The 13,730-nt window shown below is 36.4% G+C and overlaps 1 protein-coding gene across 3 annotated transcripts in view; it reads left to right on the forward strand.

The window, feature by feature from the left end:
• The window catches only part of CSMD3 (CUB and Sushi multiple domains 3), a 748,293-nt gene that overhangs the window by 681,320 nt on the left and 53,243 nt on the right, over positions 1 to 13,730 (forward strand). For all 3 annotated transcript variants that reach the window (XM_050890742.1, XM_050890743.1, XM_050890744.1), the window contains 2 exons: positions 2,299 to 2,472; positions 5,364 to 5,549. In XM_050890742.1, the coding sequence (XP_050746699.1) occupies positions 2,299 to 2,472; positions 5,364 to 5,549 (360 nt within the window). The remainder of the gene's footprint in view (positions 1 to 2,298; positions 2,473 to 5,363; positions 5,550 to 13,730) is intronic.

A 13,730-nucleotide genomic window follows, 5' to 3' on the forward strand; every position in this document is an offset into this window, starting at 1 on the left:
TTAATGTACATTTACTTTGACTGCGGTAGTTAGATAAGTAGATACTCTTGAATTACACTGTCAGCACTGATGATTAAAATGTTTGCTTCAACAAACATACTTTTTTTTTTCTTCTCCTCATAGAGATACTGTTATTGTGTTTTCTGGTTTGGGTTTTGGCTTTTTTAGCATGAATTTTGTATTTTGATAATGAGGCTCCTTTTGTGTGATAAGTATGTCAATATATCACATGAAATACTGTTAAGTAATAACAGAAAATGCTATATTCCATTTAGGAAAATTTGAGAGTTCTTGAAGGATTCTCAAACAAATTACAACTGTTTCAATAATTCAGGTTCAGTAATATCAGTGTATTTAAAATGTATTAGTCTGCCTCCAAATATTCTATTTTTATAGCTACATTTTTGTAGCTGAAACTATCTGAATGATGAATCATAATACACAATGTTAATTCATTACCTTTACTGTTCACTCTTTACTTTGTTTTACATAGAACGAGATATACATGACACTACTATAATAATTGCATTTCTTAAACTACATTTCAGACCAACACACTTCTTCATAGGTGACTGTTAAGGCACTAAAATTAGACTCTGTTAATCAAGAATTTCTAAATTAAAATGTTAATATTAATGTTAGAACTGAAAAAAAAATTGTTTTGGATGTGCTAACAGCAGAGAAAATGGACATGTTTTCTTCCTCTAATCAAATGGAAGCTGCTTGTTTGAATACAGGAGGATGTGCAATACAGCACTTCAGAAAAGGACACAACATTTCGGGAAAAAGCTTAAACTTGCAAAAGGCTGCTATAAACAGCAGCTGCTTCTAACTTTGTGACAGATATTTAGCAACAGCTCCACTTCAGATCAGAGGTTCAAATGAAGTGTAGAAAAATAGTCACACATTTCTTTGTTTATTTAACTTTAGATATTTTAATTGAATTTTTGAGATAATGTGTTTAAATTTAGCAATTCTGACCTTTTCACTTCTGAATTCACCATTCTTCTTGCTTATACAGTGGGCAGAGTTATTACTACTGTTGTGTATTGCTACCATATATGCATGGGTATTATTCAAAATTTTATGCAGATTTCATACTTCTGTTCTCACAAGAATAATTTTTATTGTTTTTATACGTACATTAAAAAATATCTCTGTGGGCTGAATGCATATCTTTTCCTGACAGTTTTACAAATGTTAACAGTTTAGTGTATTATTCCAATTACTCTTTTGGGGAAAAAATGCAATTCCTTGTATAAAAATTTCTGATACCAGTAACATAAAGTTAATTAAAATAACTTAGTGATATTAATAGAACATACAGAATTCAATTTAACTTTCATTCATAGAATATACTGTGACTTGTCTGTGTGCTATACTAGTTCTTAAGGACCACTTTCACTTTTTTGATATTGTTAAAAATCTTATTTTATTTAGATTATATGAATGGGTTTCTTTTAGAGTTATCATGATAAGTCTATTCTACATGGAGAAAAAGAACATGTATTTATCAGACCTAACAAAATTAATTTAGAAAAATAATGAAGTTTCTGAAGTGATAAAAATTTGAGAGTTAAAGAATTTATTCTGTGATTTTTTTAATTTTAAATTACTTATTAATATTTTATTTATCAACAAATGGAGTTTGGTAAAACATAGAAGAAAATATTTATACATTTTTTGACTTATTTTGGGAAAATTCATTTGTGTTTTATTTTCCTTACTATTTTTGTATCTGATCTTTCTGGGCACAGAAAGGGAACTTTACCTACTGTAGTCAGTTTTTGTATACATACAAGAAAAGTTTCACAGTGCCCATAATGTTTTTTATATCCAGTCATAAATTTGTGACTTCATTAAGTACTTAGGCCTCAAAGATAAAACAGAGTGAGTCAATACTAGGACATATTTGTAAGAAATAATACCTGAGGAACTAACGCACTGAAATATTTCCTTTCAATTTCAGACTATATGTAATGAAAATCAAATGCTTGCTTTTCTCTTCATTCTTCAGAAAAGTTTTCTTCATATGCCTTGATTACTGCATGGCAAATTTTATTCAGTTTATTCAAATATTTAAATAAGTGCTTGAACATTTACTAAAATATGTCTTAGTACTTATTCTGTTCAGAGAAATGTGAATATTTAATGGAAAATACTCAATATCTTATAATATCAAAATTTAAAATACTATTATATAATGATTATAATTATTATCTATTATATCATAAATCATGAAAAGTGATAACAGCATGCTCTGTTTGTTTTTTGTTTCTTTGTTTTGTGCTATGCTAGCCGTTAGCTGTGGTCACCCTGGTAGTCCTATTTATGGAAGAACAAGTGGAAATGGTTTCAACTTCAATGATGTTGTGACATTCTCATGTAATACTGGGTATGTTATGCAAGGACCAACCAAAGCACAGTGCCAGGCTAACAGGCAGTGGAGCCACCCACCTCCAATATGCAAAGGTAAGAATGCAAGCATTTACAGATTTCAAACTAACTTGGAAAATTAAGGTTGAAAAATAAACTGAAGGTAAAGGGACACTAACAAGACAAAATGATGCCTCTCATACTAACAGGAGTCAAATTAGTAAAGAAGATATTTCATGATTCTATGATTCTATGATTTTTCAGTTAGGTCCATTCTACATGCAGGTTGCCAGGATAACTGTTGCAGAGAAACTTTTTTATGTGTTGGTAGTTTGTATTGATTTTTTTAAAAATGGTTTCTACAAGTTCCTTCAGCAAAATTATGCAGAGATAATTAAGAGCTTAAATCCTGAAATAATGTCCTCTGCATTTTTAGCCAACATAGTTCTCATAGATGCATAAGAAAACATACCTTTTTTTCCTTTTACATTTCCATTGATCTAACCGCTCATCGTGACTTTTTAGATTTTTATTCTAATTTGTTAGCATAATCCTTTTGGATTGGTTCTCAACACTTCTGGATATTATATTTAAAACTCTTTCACTGAAAATAAAAGAATATTATAAAATCAGTTCTGTTTGAGTTTTCATAAGCACTTCTAGAGAGGTTTTATCACCACTGTCCCTTTTAAGTCTGTTGTTATGTGCTTTTTAAATGTTTTAATTGTTCTCATTTAGAAAAATGTACTTTTTGCTGTAACCTACTTGCACATATGCAGAAATTGTATTGATTGTTTTTCAGCATCTTCCCAGCAGCTTCTATGGATTTTTATCTGTACACAGCCTAAGTCATGTTCTGTATTTATAGTAATGTTATTTACTGTATTTTCCTTCCAATAGGTGTTCTCCACTTCCCTTTGATCACTTTCCCTTAAGCAATACTGCTGAACAGTTTACAGAACTTAAATTTCCAAGGACCTTTTTGTTGATAAGAAGTTATTATTTTTTAAATTTACTAAACATGTACTGTGTATTAAGGGTACCTAATAAATCTCATTTTCAGTCCAGTTGCTATAAATCACCTCAGTGTTCTGGTATTGCAGAGTAATGTGCCAAACTGTCTGATATGTTATTGGCCTGTAGGGATCAGTAAATAAGTTGATCATGTTATTCTTTGAAATTTTATACAGTCCTGAAATCTTCTATTGGTTTTAGAACAGACTTTAAAAATAAAAAGAACCAACTTTGTGCAGAACATTATTAGTGGTGTCTATAATGTGCAGTGAAATAAATTCTAATTAATATGATTTTGTTCTATTTGCATTGAAGTTAAATAAAAAAATAAAAAGATGTTACCTTGCATATTTGTAAACTGCCTAAAGCGCAATATTATAGAAAAGGCTGCACACCTTTGTGAAAGCTTATTTTGCAATCATCATATAAATTCAGCAGTGCACTTGCTGTTGTTATACTGTCTACAACTTTGCTAAATAGCTAGTTTCCTTGCCAACTATAATAATAGTGGAAAACTATTGAAATGGTCAAAGCTGCTTGTATTTTCTTTCAAGTGTTCACTACTCCAGATTTATTAATAAATAATTTTCATTACTTAAAGTGCATGCTTAATAACGTGAAGATGAATGTTCAATTGTTACAAAAAGCTTGTCTACTAAAATGAAAACGGATAGAAATATAGCTCAAATTTTCCTCCAGGAAAAAAATAACAAATTTTCAACACTGTCCATCAATATAAATAAAAAAATTGATCTATCATTTAATGTTAAAGACGTCAAAATGCAACCAGAAAGTTATTTCTATCCTTGAAAAATGTGTGTATTCTAGTCTTGCAGTACCAACATTTGAGAACTGCTAGGAGGAGCACACAAGCAGACTCCAACATTTAGGATAGTGACTAGAGAGAAGTAGGTGAGCCATAAAATAGCTACATTGAGTGATGTAGGTAGTAAAAATGATCTTAAATAGCATCTGGCAATAGCTTTTTTTTCTTTTTAGATTACAGAGCTTTTTAGCGTATTTTGATACTTTTATGTACACACATCCAGGCACATAGACACGCAGCTATATTATGTATATATTTTCACACAGGTACATACACATGTATGCATATAAAAATGCAATTGATTATAAGGATATAGGGATAGTGATTTTTACATGAACTGTACTTTTCTAGAGTAACTTTGAGTAGGTGATGATGCATTTACTTGAACCAGAGGAGTCTATTGCATGGAAATTGTTAAAAAAATCTCCATGACTCCCAAATTAAGTATTATACTCCCCTCACCAGACAGCTGCAAGTCGCAAAAAAGGAAAATAAAAAAAAAAAAAAAAAATCAATCTTCAGTCATTTTCAAACATATGAATCCTAAAGTAGTTGAGGGCTCAAAAAATCCATCAGTATTCTTAACCATTGAAGTATACCTCTATTTTTAAAATCACATACCCATTTGTTGGGATATTTCCCTGTTCTAGCAGAATCACCACAGTCTTACCTAACTGACCAGGTGTCCTTTAGCTTAAAACGTCTGCCTCAAAGGTGCTCCATTATCAAAATGCTACTATAGGAACATAAGTATATTTGCATGGCTGTGTGCGTTAGACCAAAGTCACATCTAGCCCCGTAACCTATTTCCAGCTGTGGGCAATAGTTTATGTCAAGGCAAGAGTATAAATTGAATATATTGGTATGTCCAGTCACTTTTAGTGGCAGATACTTTTACAGCATCACCACACTCTGTGAAGAAACATTTCCTTTTATTTGCTCTGAGTTTAGCATCTCCCGGTTTTAGCATCTCCTGGTTTCATATCATCTTCCTAATTCAGTATCTTTACATATGAAATCAGGGTATATGAAATCAGGGTAGCAACACATTGGAAGTTTCTCATACAAAGGATAGGAGACCATTTAAATATCATTTTAGACGACTGTATTTGTATGACTCTCAAGTCTGTGCTCTTTTTCTTTTTAGTGGTCAATTGTTCTGATCCTGGAATTCCTGCAAATTCTATAAGAGAAAGTAAAATCGAACATGGAAATTTCACATATGGCACAGTGGTATTTTATGACTGTAATCCTGGATATTTTTTATTTGGCTCTTCAGTTTTAATTTGTCAACCAAACGGCCACTGGGACAAACCTCTACCTGAATGCATTAGTAAGTAGATAATGTGTATGCTTCTACAAAGAATGTGGACTAGACTAGGTATTATTTTACACAACATTTCCATCAGTCTCATGACAGCAATTAGAATATTCATATTTATATACATTTGTGTGTCTGCAGTAATGATGGAAGGTCTCAGTAGCAGCTGAAGTAGCGCAGTTATATTGTTATCGTATGTAGCAAATAACAGAAACCTTGGGAAATGCAATAACTGAAACACATCTCTGAATGCTTCAGCACAATGATACCTGATAGCAGGGATAGAAGGTCAAAACATATTTATTGAATTTGCCAATACCTGGCCTCCATTGGCCACAAAGCTATAATCACACTGAAACTTAAAAACTATAGTACCCAATTATTGACTTATGTCACTGTAGTAATTTCTGGACTTCTCTTGGTACAACAGCAAGATCAGACTATCTATGAAGACAGTAAGCAAATAGTAATGGCACTGTAGAGCACCAAAAGTGTCCACTGGATCATGTCCTCAGCTTATCACACTACTAAATGTACCTGAACATCATAGCCATATGCAACCTATCCACTAAGGCAAGTGGATCAACACAAGGAAGTTGTTTTTGTTCTGGCTTGTCATGAACAACTTTCTAACTGTGATGTAGATACAGCCACAGATGTTTCATAGGTTTTTAACTGGCTGGAACTGCTGGTTTACCCAGTTCTCTATAAGTCTATGAAAAAGGTTTTGGCTTAGGATCAAAATTTCTCTCCGAGAAAGGCTGAAAACTTTATTTTCTAGAGATTAAAGGGAAAACAGGCTAAGAGTTCCTTATTCAGGAATCATGGACTGATATTTGCAATACTGTAGATATTAGTTCTCAGTTTTACCTTTATTAGTCTTCCTTAATTGAGGTTTCTCCAGTTCTGCTATTCTCTCTCTAAAAAAAAAAATCTGAAACTTTATTTCTTATTACTGTTAAAACCTTTAGTTCTGGAAGTTGTCCCTTTCTTTGATGGGATAAATAGCTTGATTGCAAGTCACAGTTAAACTTATAACAACGAGTCTAACAGTTTCACATTAAATTTTAAGGTAACATTACCATTTCAGAAAGATAAATGTTACTTAATAGTAACATATCTCCAAAGAGAAAGAAATTCTAAGGTAAAGGTGCAAAATTTTCTTCTTTCTACTTTTGTATTTTTATCTCTTAGTCTTCTTTCAGAATTGTCACAAGTAATTTAATAATACAGATTTTACTCTTCTTTTAAGCTGACCTTTGGGAATAAGAGTGCTATATGTACTTTTGAAAGGGCATCCTCAGCTTTATTTGTGTCGTTTAATAGAGGCGTCAATGAATTCTAACCTAGGCACTATCCATGATATTTTGTAATCATAAAGCTTACCAAAACTTATTCTGATGCAGCTACTGAATATTTTTTAGAAGAGCCTTTCAGCTTCTGGGATGTTTTGCAAATTGTTTCCCTTTTGGACATACGCAGGGCAGTCATTTAGTAGTCTGCACATTTTTCCACTGTAAGAGGAAAAGAAGTGGAAAGCTTGCTGGATGTTTTTCTTTGACCCAGGTTGGATTATTTTTTTGACCTAGCTGAATTTCAATTTCTCTCTAACTAGTCTCAAAGAACATACCTTTTTTTGAAATATCACTAGAGTAATGGAGAAGAGGCATGGTAACAAAGGAAAAGTTGTTCACCTGTAAAGTGACACAATTCCTTTGAAATGTGTTGTAGATAGAGTACTTCTAGCTACTATAAATCCTGTAAGAAGCAGAATTCAGTGTTGGTCTGGACCATAATGCCCCTTCAACTCTCCCTTTGAATTAAAGATTTTCAGGGACATAAGCTACCTAGGCACATGTTGCTAGTAAAATACTTTAAATTTGAAATGTATTAAAAATGAAAGATATGTTTGGACAATATACCTCAAAGAATTCCAGTGACCATATCAGGTTTTTTTTGTACTGCAAAGTATTCTCAATTTAGTTCTGATAGACATGCTCTGATTTGTTGTTTTTAAGGTGCTGAGATGTGAGTACAAACAATCCACACCTTCCAAGCTTGCAATCTAAATAATGTAGGCTAGTTTTTTGCTGGTGTCTGTGCCATCCTCTCAATAATTCTACTGCAGCACCTTGTCATGACATTTCTTCCCTTACAATATGACATATACAGCCATTCCCAGCTGTCAGATAGAATGATAAGAATTGTTGACAACTAAACAGGTTAAAGAAACTTCAAGTGTACTTTTTAATTCAGTACTCAAGAACTAGGGTATAACATTTGTAAATATAATTGAACATTTGTAAATTTAATCAGGCTTTAAACTAAAAATGCTATAATTTTACTGATACATCATCACATTTGACCAGAAGAGGATGTCAATTTATATTTCTTTCTGTTCTTCCAGAATGTTATGTGTCTCATCCATAATCATAGAATCATAGAATGGTTTGAGTTGGAAGGGACCTTAAAGATCATCTAGTTCCAACCCCCCTGCCACGGGCAGGGACATCTTCAACTAGATCAGGTTGCTCAAAGCCCCATTCAACATGACCTTGAACACTTCCAGGGATGGGGCATCCACAACTTCTCTGGGCAACCTGTTCCAGTGTCTCACCACCCTCACAGTGAAGATTTTCTTCCTAATATCTAATCTGAATCTACCCTCTTTCAGTTTAAAACCGTTACCCCTCATCCTATCGCTACACTCCCTGATAAAAAGTCCCTCCCCATCTTTCCTGTAGGCCCCCTTTAAGTACTGGAAGGCCATTATAAGGTCTCCCTGGAGCCTTATCTTCTCCAGGCTGAACAACCCCAACTCTCTCAGCCTGTCCTCATAGGAGAGGTGCTCCAGCCCCCTGATCATCTTCATGGCCCTCCTCTGGACTGGTTTGACCAGGTCCGTGTCTTTCTTACACTGGGGGCCCCAGAGCTGAACACAGTACTCCAGATGGGGTCTCACAAGAGTGGAGTAGAGGGGCAGAATCATGTCCCTTGACCTGCTAGCCATGCTTCTTTTGATGCAGCCCAGGATGTGATTGGCTTTCTGGGCTGCGAGTGCACATTGCTGGCTCATATTCCGTTTTTCATCCACTAATACCCCCAAGTCCTTCTCCACAAGGCTGTTCTCAATCCCTTCATTGCCCAGCCTGTATTTGTGCTTGGGATTGCCCCAACCCATGTGCAGGACCTTGCACTTGGCCTTGTTGAACTTCAGGAGGTTTGCAAGAGCTCACCTCTCAAGCCTGTCAAGGTCCCTCTGGATGGCATCCCTTTCCTCCAGCGTGTTGACTGCACCACTCAGCTTGGTGTCATTGGCAAACTCGCCGAGGGTGCACTCAATCCCACTGTCCATGTCACCAACAAAGATGTTAAACAGCACCAGTCCCAATACCGATCTCTGAGGAATGCCACTCTTTACTGGTCTCCACTTGGACATCGAGCAGTTGATCACAACTCTTTGAATGTGACGATCCAGCCAATTCTTTATCCAGCAAGTGGTCCATCCGTCAAATCCATGTCTCTCTAACTTAGAGATAATAATCAGTATTATTATCAGTATTAGCTGTGTATTTATTTATTGGGATTTTTCAGGGAAAAAGAAATAGCCATTGAAATGTCACACTGGCAAAAGAATTATTTGCATATCATTCTTTCAGAATTTCTTTTTTTTTTTTTTTTGAGGAAAGTGAGGTTTTGGTGTGATAGAAACAGATGGATAATTGTCAATAATAATGAAAAAATATAATTTGACCTGATGTTTTTAGATACTCTGAAGAAGATTAATACTATTATTTTCTTTTATTTTTCTTCTTCCTTTATTATTTGTTCTTTAAATCTGAATCAAAGCCTAATGTAAAATTAAATTTACATAGCTATAAAAAAGTACTGTGCAGATATGTGATGGAACAGGACTAGATTAGCTGGTAGATCTTTAAGGATGCTTTCCATAGAGCGCAAGAACTCTCGATACCCAGGTGTAAAAAATCAGGAAAGGAAGGCAAGAGACTTGCATGGATGAGTCAAGACCTGCTGGTCAAACTAAAGGGCAAGAAGGAAATGCACAGGCAGTGGAAGCAGGGACAGGCATCCTGGGAAGAGTATAGGCATGCTGCCTGCTTGTGTAGGGATGGGGTCAGGAAGGCCAAGGCGCAGATGGAGCTGAACTTGGCACGGGATGTAAAGAATAATAAGAAGGGCTTCTACAGGTGTGTCAGCCAGAAAAGGAAGGTCAAAGAAAGCATACCCTCCGTGATGAGCAAGACTGGAAAACTAGTAATAACGGATGAGGAGAAGGCCGAGGTACTCAACAACTTTTTTGCCTCAGTCTCCACTGGCAACCTCTCTTCCCACACCTTTCGAGTGGATGGACCGCAAAACGGGGACTGGGGGAGCAAAGTCCCTCCCACTATTAGAGAAGATCAGGTTCGTGACCACCTGAGGAACCTGAACATACATAAGTCTATGTGACCTGACAAGATGCATCCCAGAGTCCTGAGGGAATTGGCTGATGTAGTTGCCAAGCCACTCTCCATGATATTTGAAAAGTCATGGCAGTCAGGTGAAGTCCCTGGTGACTGGACAAAGGGAAACATTGCACCCCTTTTTAAAAAGGGTAGAAAGGAGGACCCTGGGAACTACTGACCTGTCAGCCTCACCTCTGTGCCTGAGAAGATCATGGAACAAATCCTCCTAGAAGCTATGCTAAGGCACCTGGAGGACAGGGAGGTGATTCGAGACAGCCAGCATGGCTTCACCGAGGACAAGTTGTGCCTGACCAACCTAGTGGCCTTCTGTGATGGAGTGACTACATCAGTGGACAAGGGAAGAGCTATGGATGTCATCTATCTGGACTTCTGTAAGGCCTTTGACACGGTCCCCCACAACATCCTTCTCTCTAAATTAGAGAGATATGGAGTTGATGGGTGGACTGTTCGGTGGATGAGGAATTGGTTGGATGGTCGCATCCAGAGGGTAGTAGTCAATGGCTCAATGTCCAGATGGAGATCAGTGACAAATGGTGTCCCTCAGGGGTCCGTATTGGGGCCAGTACTGTTTAATATCTTCATCAATGACACAGACAGTGGGATCGAGTGCACCCTCGGCAAGTTTGCAAACACCAAGCTGAGTGGTGCAGTTAACACACCTGAGGGACAGGGTACCATTCAGAGGGACCTGGACAAGCTCGAGAATTGGGTCCATGTGAACCTCATAAGGTTCAACAAGGCCAAGTGCAAGGTCCTGCACCTGGCTTGGGGCAATCCCTGGTATTGATACAGGCTGGAGGATGAAGGGATTGAGAGCAGCCCTGAGGACAAGGACTTGGGGGTGCTGGTGGATGAAAAACTGGACATGAGCCGGCAATGTGCGCTTACAGCCCAGAAGGCCAACTGTATCCTGGGCTGCATCAAAAGAAGCGTGGCCAGCAGGTCGAGGGAGGTGATTCTGCCCCTCTACTCTGCTCTGGTGAGACCCCATCTGAAGTACCATATCCAGCTCTGGAGTCCTCAATACAGGAAAGACATGGACCTGTCGGAGCGAGTCTAGAGGAGGGCCACAAAAATGATCACAGGGATGGAACACCTCTCCTGTGAAGAAAGGCTGAGAGAGTTGTTCAGCCTGGAGAAGAGAAGGCTCTGAGGAGACCTTATTGCAGCCCTTCAGTACTTAACAGGGGCTTACAAGAAAGATGGAGACAAACTTTTTAACAGGGCCTGTTGTGATAGGACAAGGGGTAATGGTTTTAAACTAAAAAAGGGTAGATTTAGACTAGATACAAGGAAAAAAAAATTTACGATGAGGGTGGTGAAACACTGGAACAGGTTGCCCAGAGAGGTGGTAAATGCCCCGGAAACATTCAAGGCCAAGTTGGATGGAGCTTTGAGCAACCTAATCTAGTTGAAGATGTCCCAGCTCATTGCAGGGAAGGTGGACTAGATGACATTTAAATGTCCCTTCCAACCCAAACTATTCTGATTCTGTGATTCTATGATTCTATAACAGAGAGGCAGTAAGGGTGAAATTGATGGAAATAAAATGGAGGATGAATTAACTTTAGGTGAAAAAAAAGAAGAAATATGATCAACTCTTCATATGAAATCCAGACCTGAGAACATGAATATCAAATTAAATTTTGTAGAATGTATAATCAAGTTGAGGGTAGCATTACAGTGTGGTCTAATTTTCTAAATCATTTATTAGGAATCCAGGACTTTTAGACTTAAGTGTAAACATAAAAGAGTAGTATATTGTCCTGGTTTCAGCTGGGACAGAGTTAACTCTCTTCTTAGTAGCTGGTATAGTGCTGCATTTTGGATTTAGTGTGAGAATGACGCTGATAACACGCTGATGTTTTAGTTGTTGCTAAGTAGCGCTTATCTTCAGCCAAGGACTTTTCAGTTTCCCATGCTCTGCCAGCAAGCAGGTGTGCAAGAAGCTGGGAGGGAGCAGAGCCAGGGCAGTTGAGCTGAACTAGCCAAAGGGGTATTCCATACCATGGAATGTCATGCCCAGTATATAAACAGGGGGGAGTTGGCCAGGAGGCGCGAATCGCGGCTCGGGAACTAACTGGGCATCGGTCAGCAGGTGGTGAGCAATTGCATTGTGCATCACTGTTTTTTTTTTTTTTCCCCTTCCTTTTTTTGTTATATTCCTTTTCATTACTATTATTATTATATTTCATTATTACTATTGTTAGTATTATATTTTACTTTAGTTATTAAACTGTTATTATCTCAACCCATGAGTTTTACTTTTTTTTTTTCCTTTGCTTTCCTCCTCCTCACCCCACTGGGAGGGGGAGGGGGAAACAGCTGCGTGGTGCTTAGTTGCTGACGGGGGTTAAACCACAACATATGTATAGGAAAGCCCAAAACTGAATGCTGTAAGGTACCAGTATGAAATTAACTTCTCCTCCGTGACAACATCTGAAAAGGGCAAAAGAATCAGTCAAGAAAAGTACAGATAATAAAAACACTCTGAAAAATTGTGAATGTTTTTCACAAGAAGAAATAGTTTCTTTTCATCGAAGCCCACATGACCAACATGTCTTTTTATTAACAACGTTCTAAGTTCTGGTACCCTGGTTTTTGCAGCTATAATTTGTGGGTTTCATGATACATAAATACAAATATCTTTGGTCAAGATATGCCACATGTCATGGACAGGCGTACGATAAGACAAAATGAAACATGCAAGGCTAGATTCATTCTGTGAACAGAGTGAATTTGGTTTATGAATTTTAACTCTGCATTTCCTGAACTTGACATATTTAGCTTACTTTTAAATTAACTCCTTGCTCTGAATTCTCAAAAGTTTTCTTTATATTGATTCCACATGTGTAGGTGTTTCTTTTGTACATTTTTTATATGTGCTCTTAGTCTTAAAAGACAGACTAGTTATTTCTTTTCAATACAGAACTTCATTTCTATTACATATGTTGTCCATGTAGATAATGTTCTCCATAATGATGTATAAGTCATTTTACTTTAGTCTTATAGAGTAGCTAGCTTCCTGTTGATCTAGCCAAGGTAGCTTCACTGTTACTTTATACAACTTTCCCGCAGATAGGAGGCTGCTGAAATTATTTCAGCGGTGTTATCCTGATTTTAGATCAGGTTTCTATCATTTAGCTGTTTTATATTAAAAAAAAAAAAAATTACTGCTTTTGACCATTTATAGCAAGAGCCACTTATCACAATTTTCTGTATAAGAGGCAACTAAAGGACAAAAGATATCATGCTAAATTTTCCCGTATTCTTTCCTGAGTTTACGTACGTCATGACATTTGAGCCAGTTAGCAAAATTAGGTGCGTATAAGCTAACTGTTGGATACCCCTATGTGCAATCTGTAAGTGGAAATCACAAAAATGTCAAGATTAAGAGTACTAAAAGTTAATCACAGTATCAAAATAACTAGCAATTATTGATCAAAATTTACTCAATAAACAACAGATAGGGAGTTTATCCATGTCCATGTCTAGGATTGGGATCCTGTAGAAATTCTCTCCAATCTCTGTGCAATTAACATCAATGGATGATGCTTAGGAATAGGTTAAAAATATGTAAACAAATATTTTATTTATTTATGCAATACAATATTTTAAGTATTTAACCAAAACCACGAATATGAAATTAGTATATTAACCTTAAGGTTCATAGCACAATTTTGCAAAAATGATCTTGTTTATAAAC

The sequence above is a fragment of the Gymnogyps californianus genome, chromosome 2 (assembly GCF_018139145.2).
Source record: "Gymnogyps californianus isolate 813 chromosome 2, ASM1813914v2, whole genome shotgun sequence".
NCBI classification, from domain to species: Eukaryota; Metazoa; Chordata; class Aves; order Accipitriformes; family Cathartidae; genus Gymnogyps; species Gymnogyps californianus.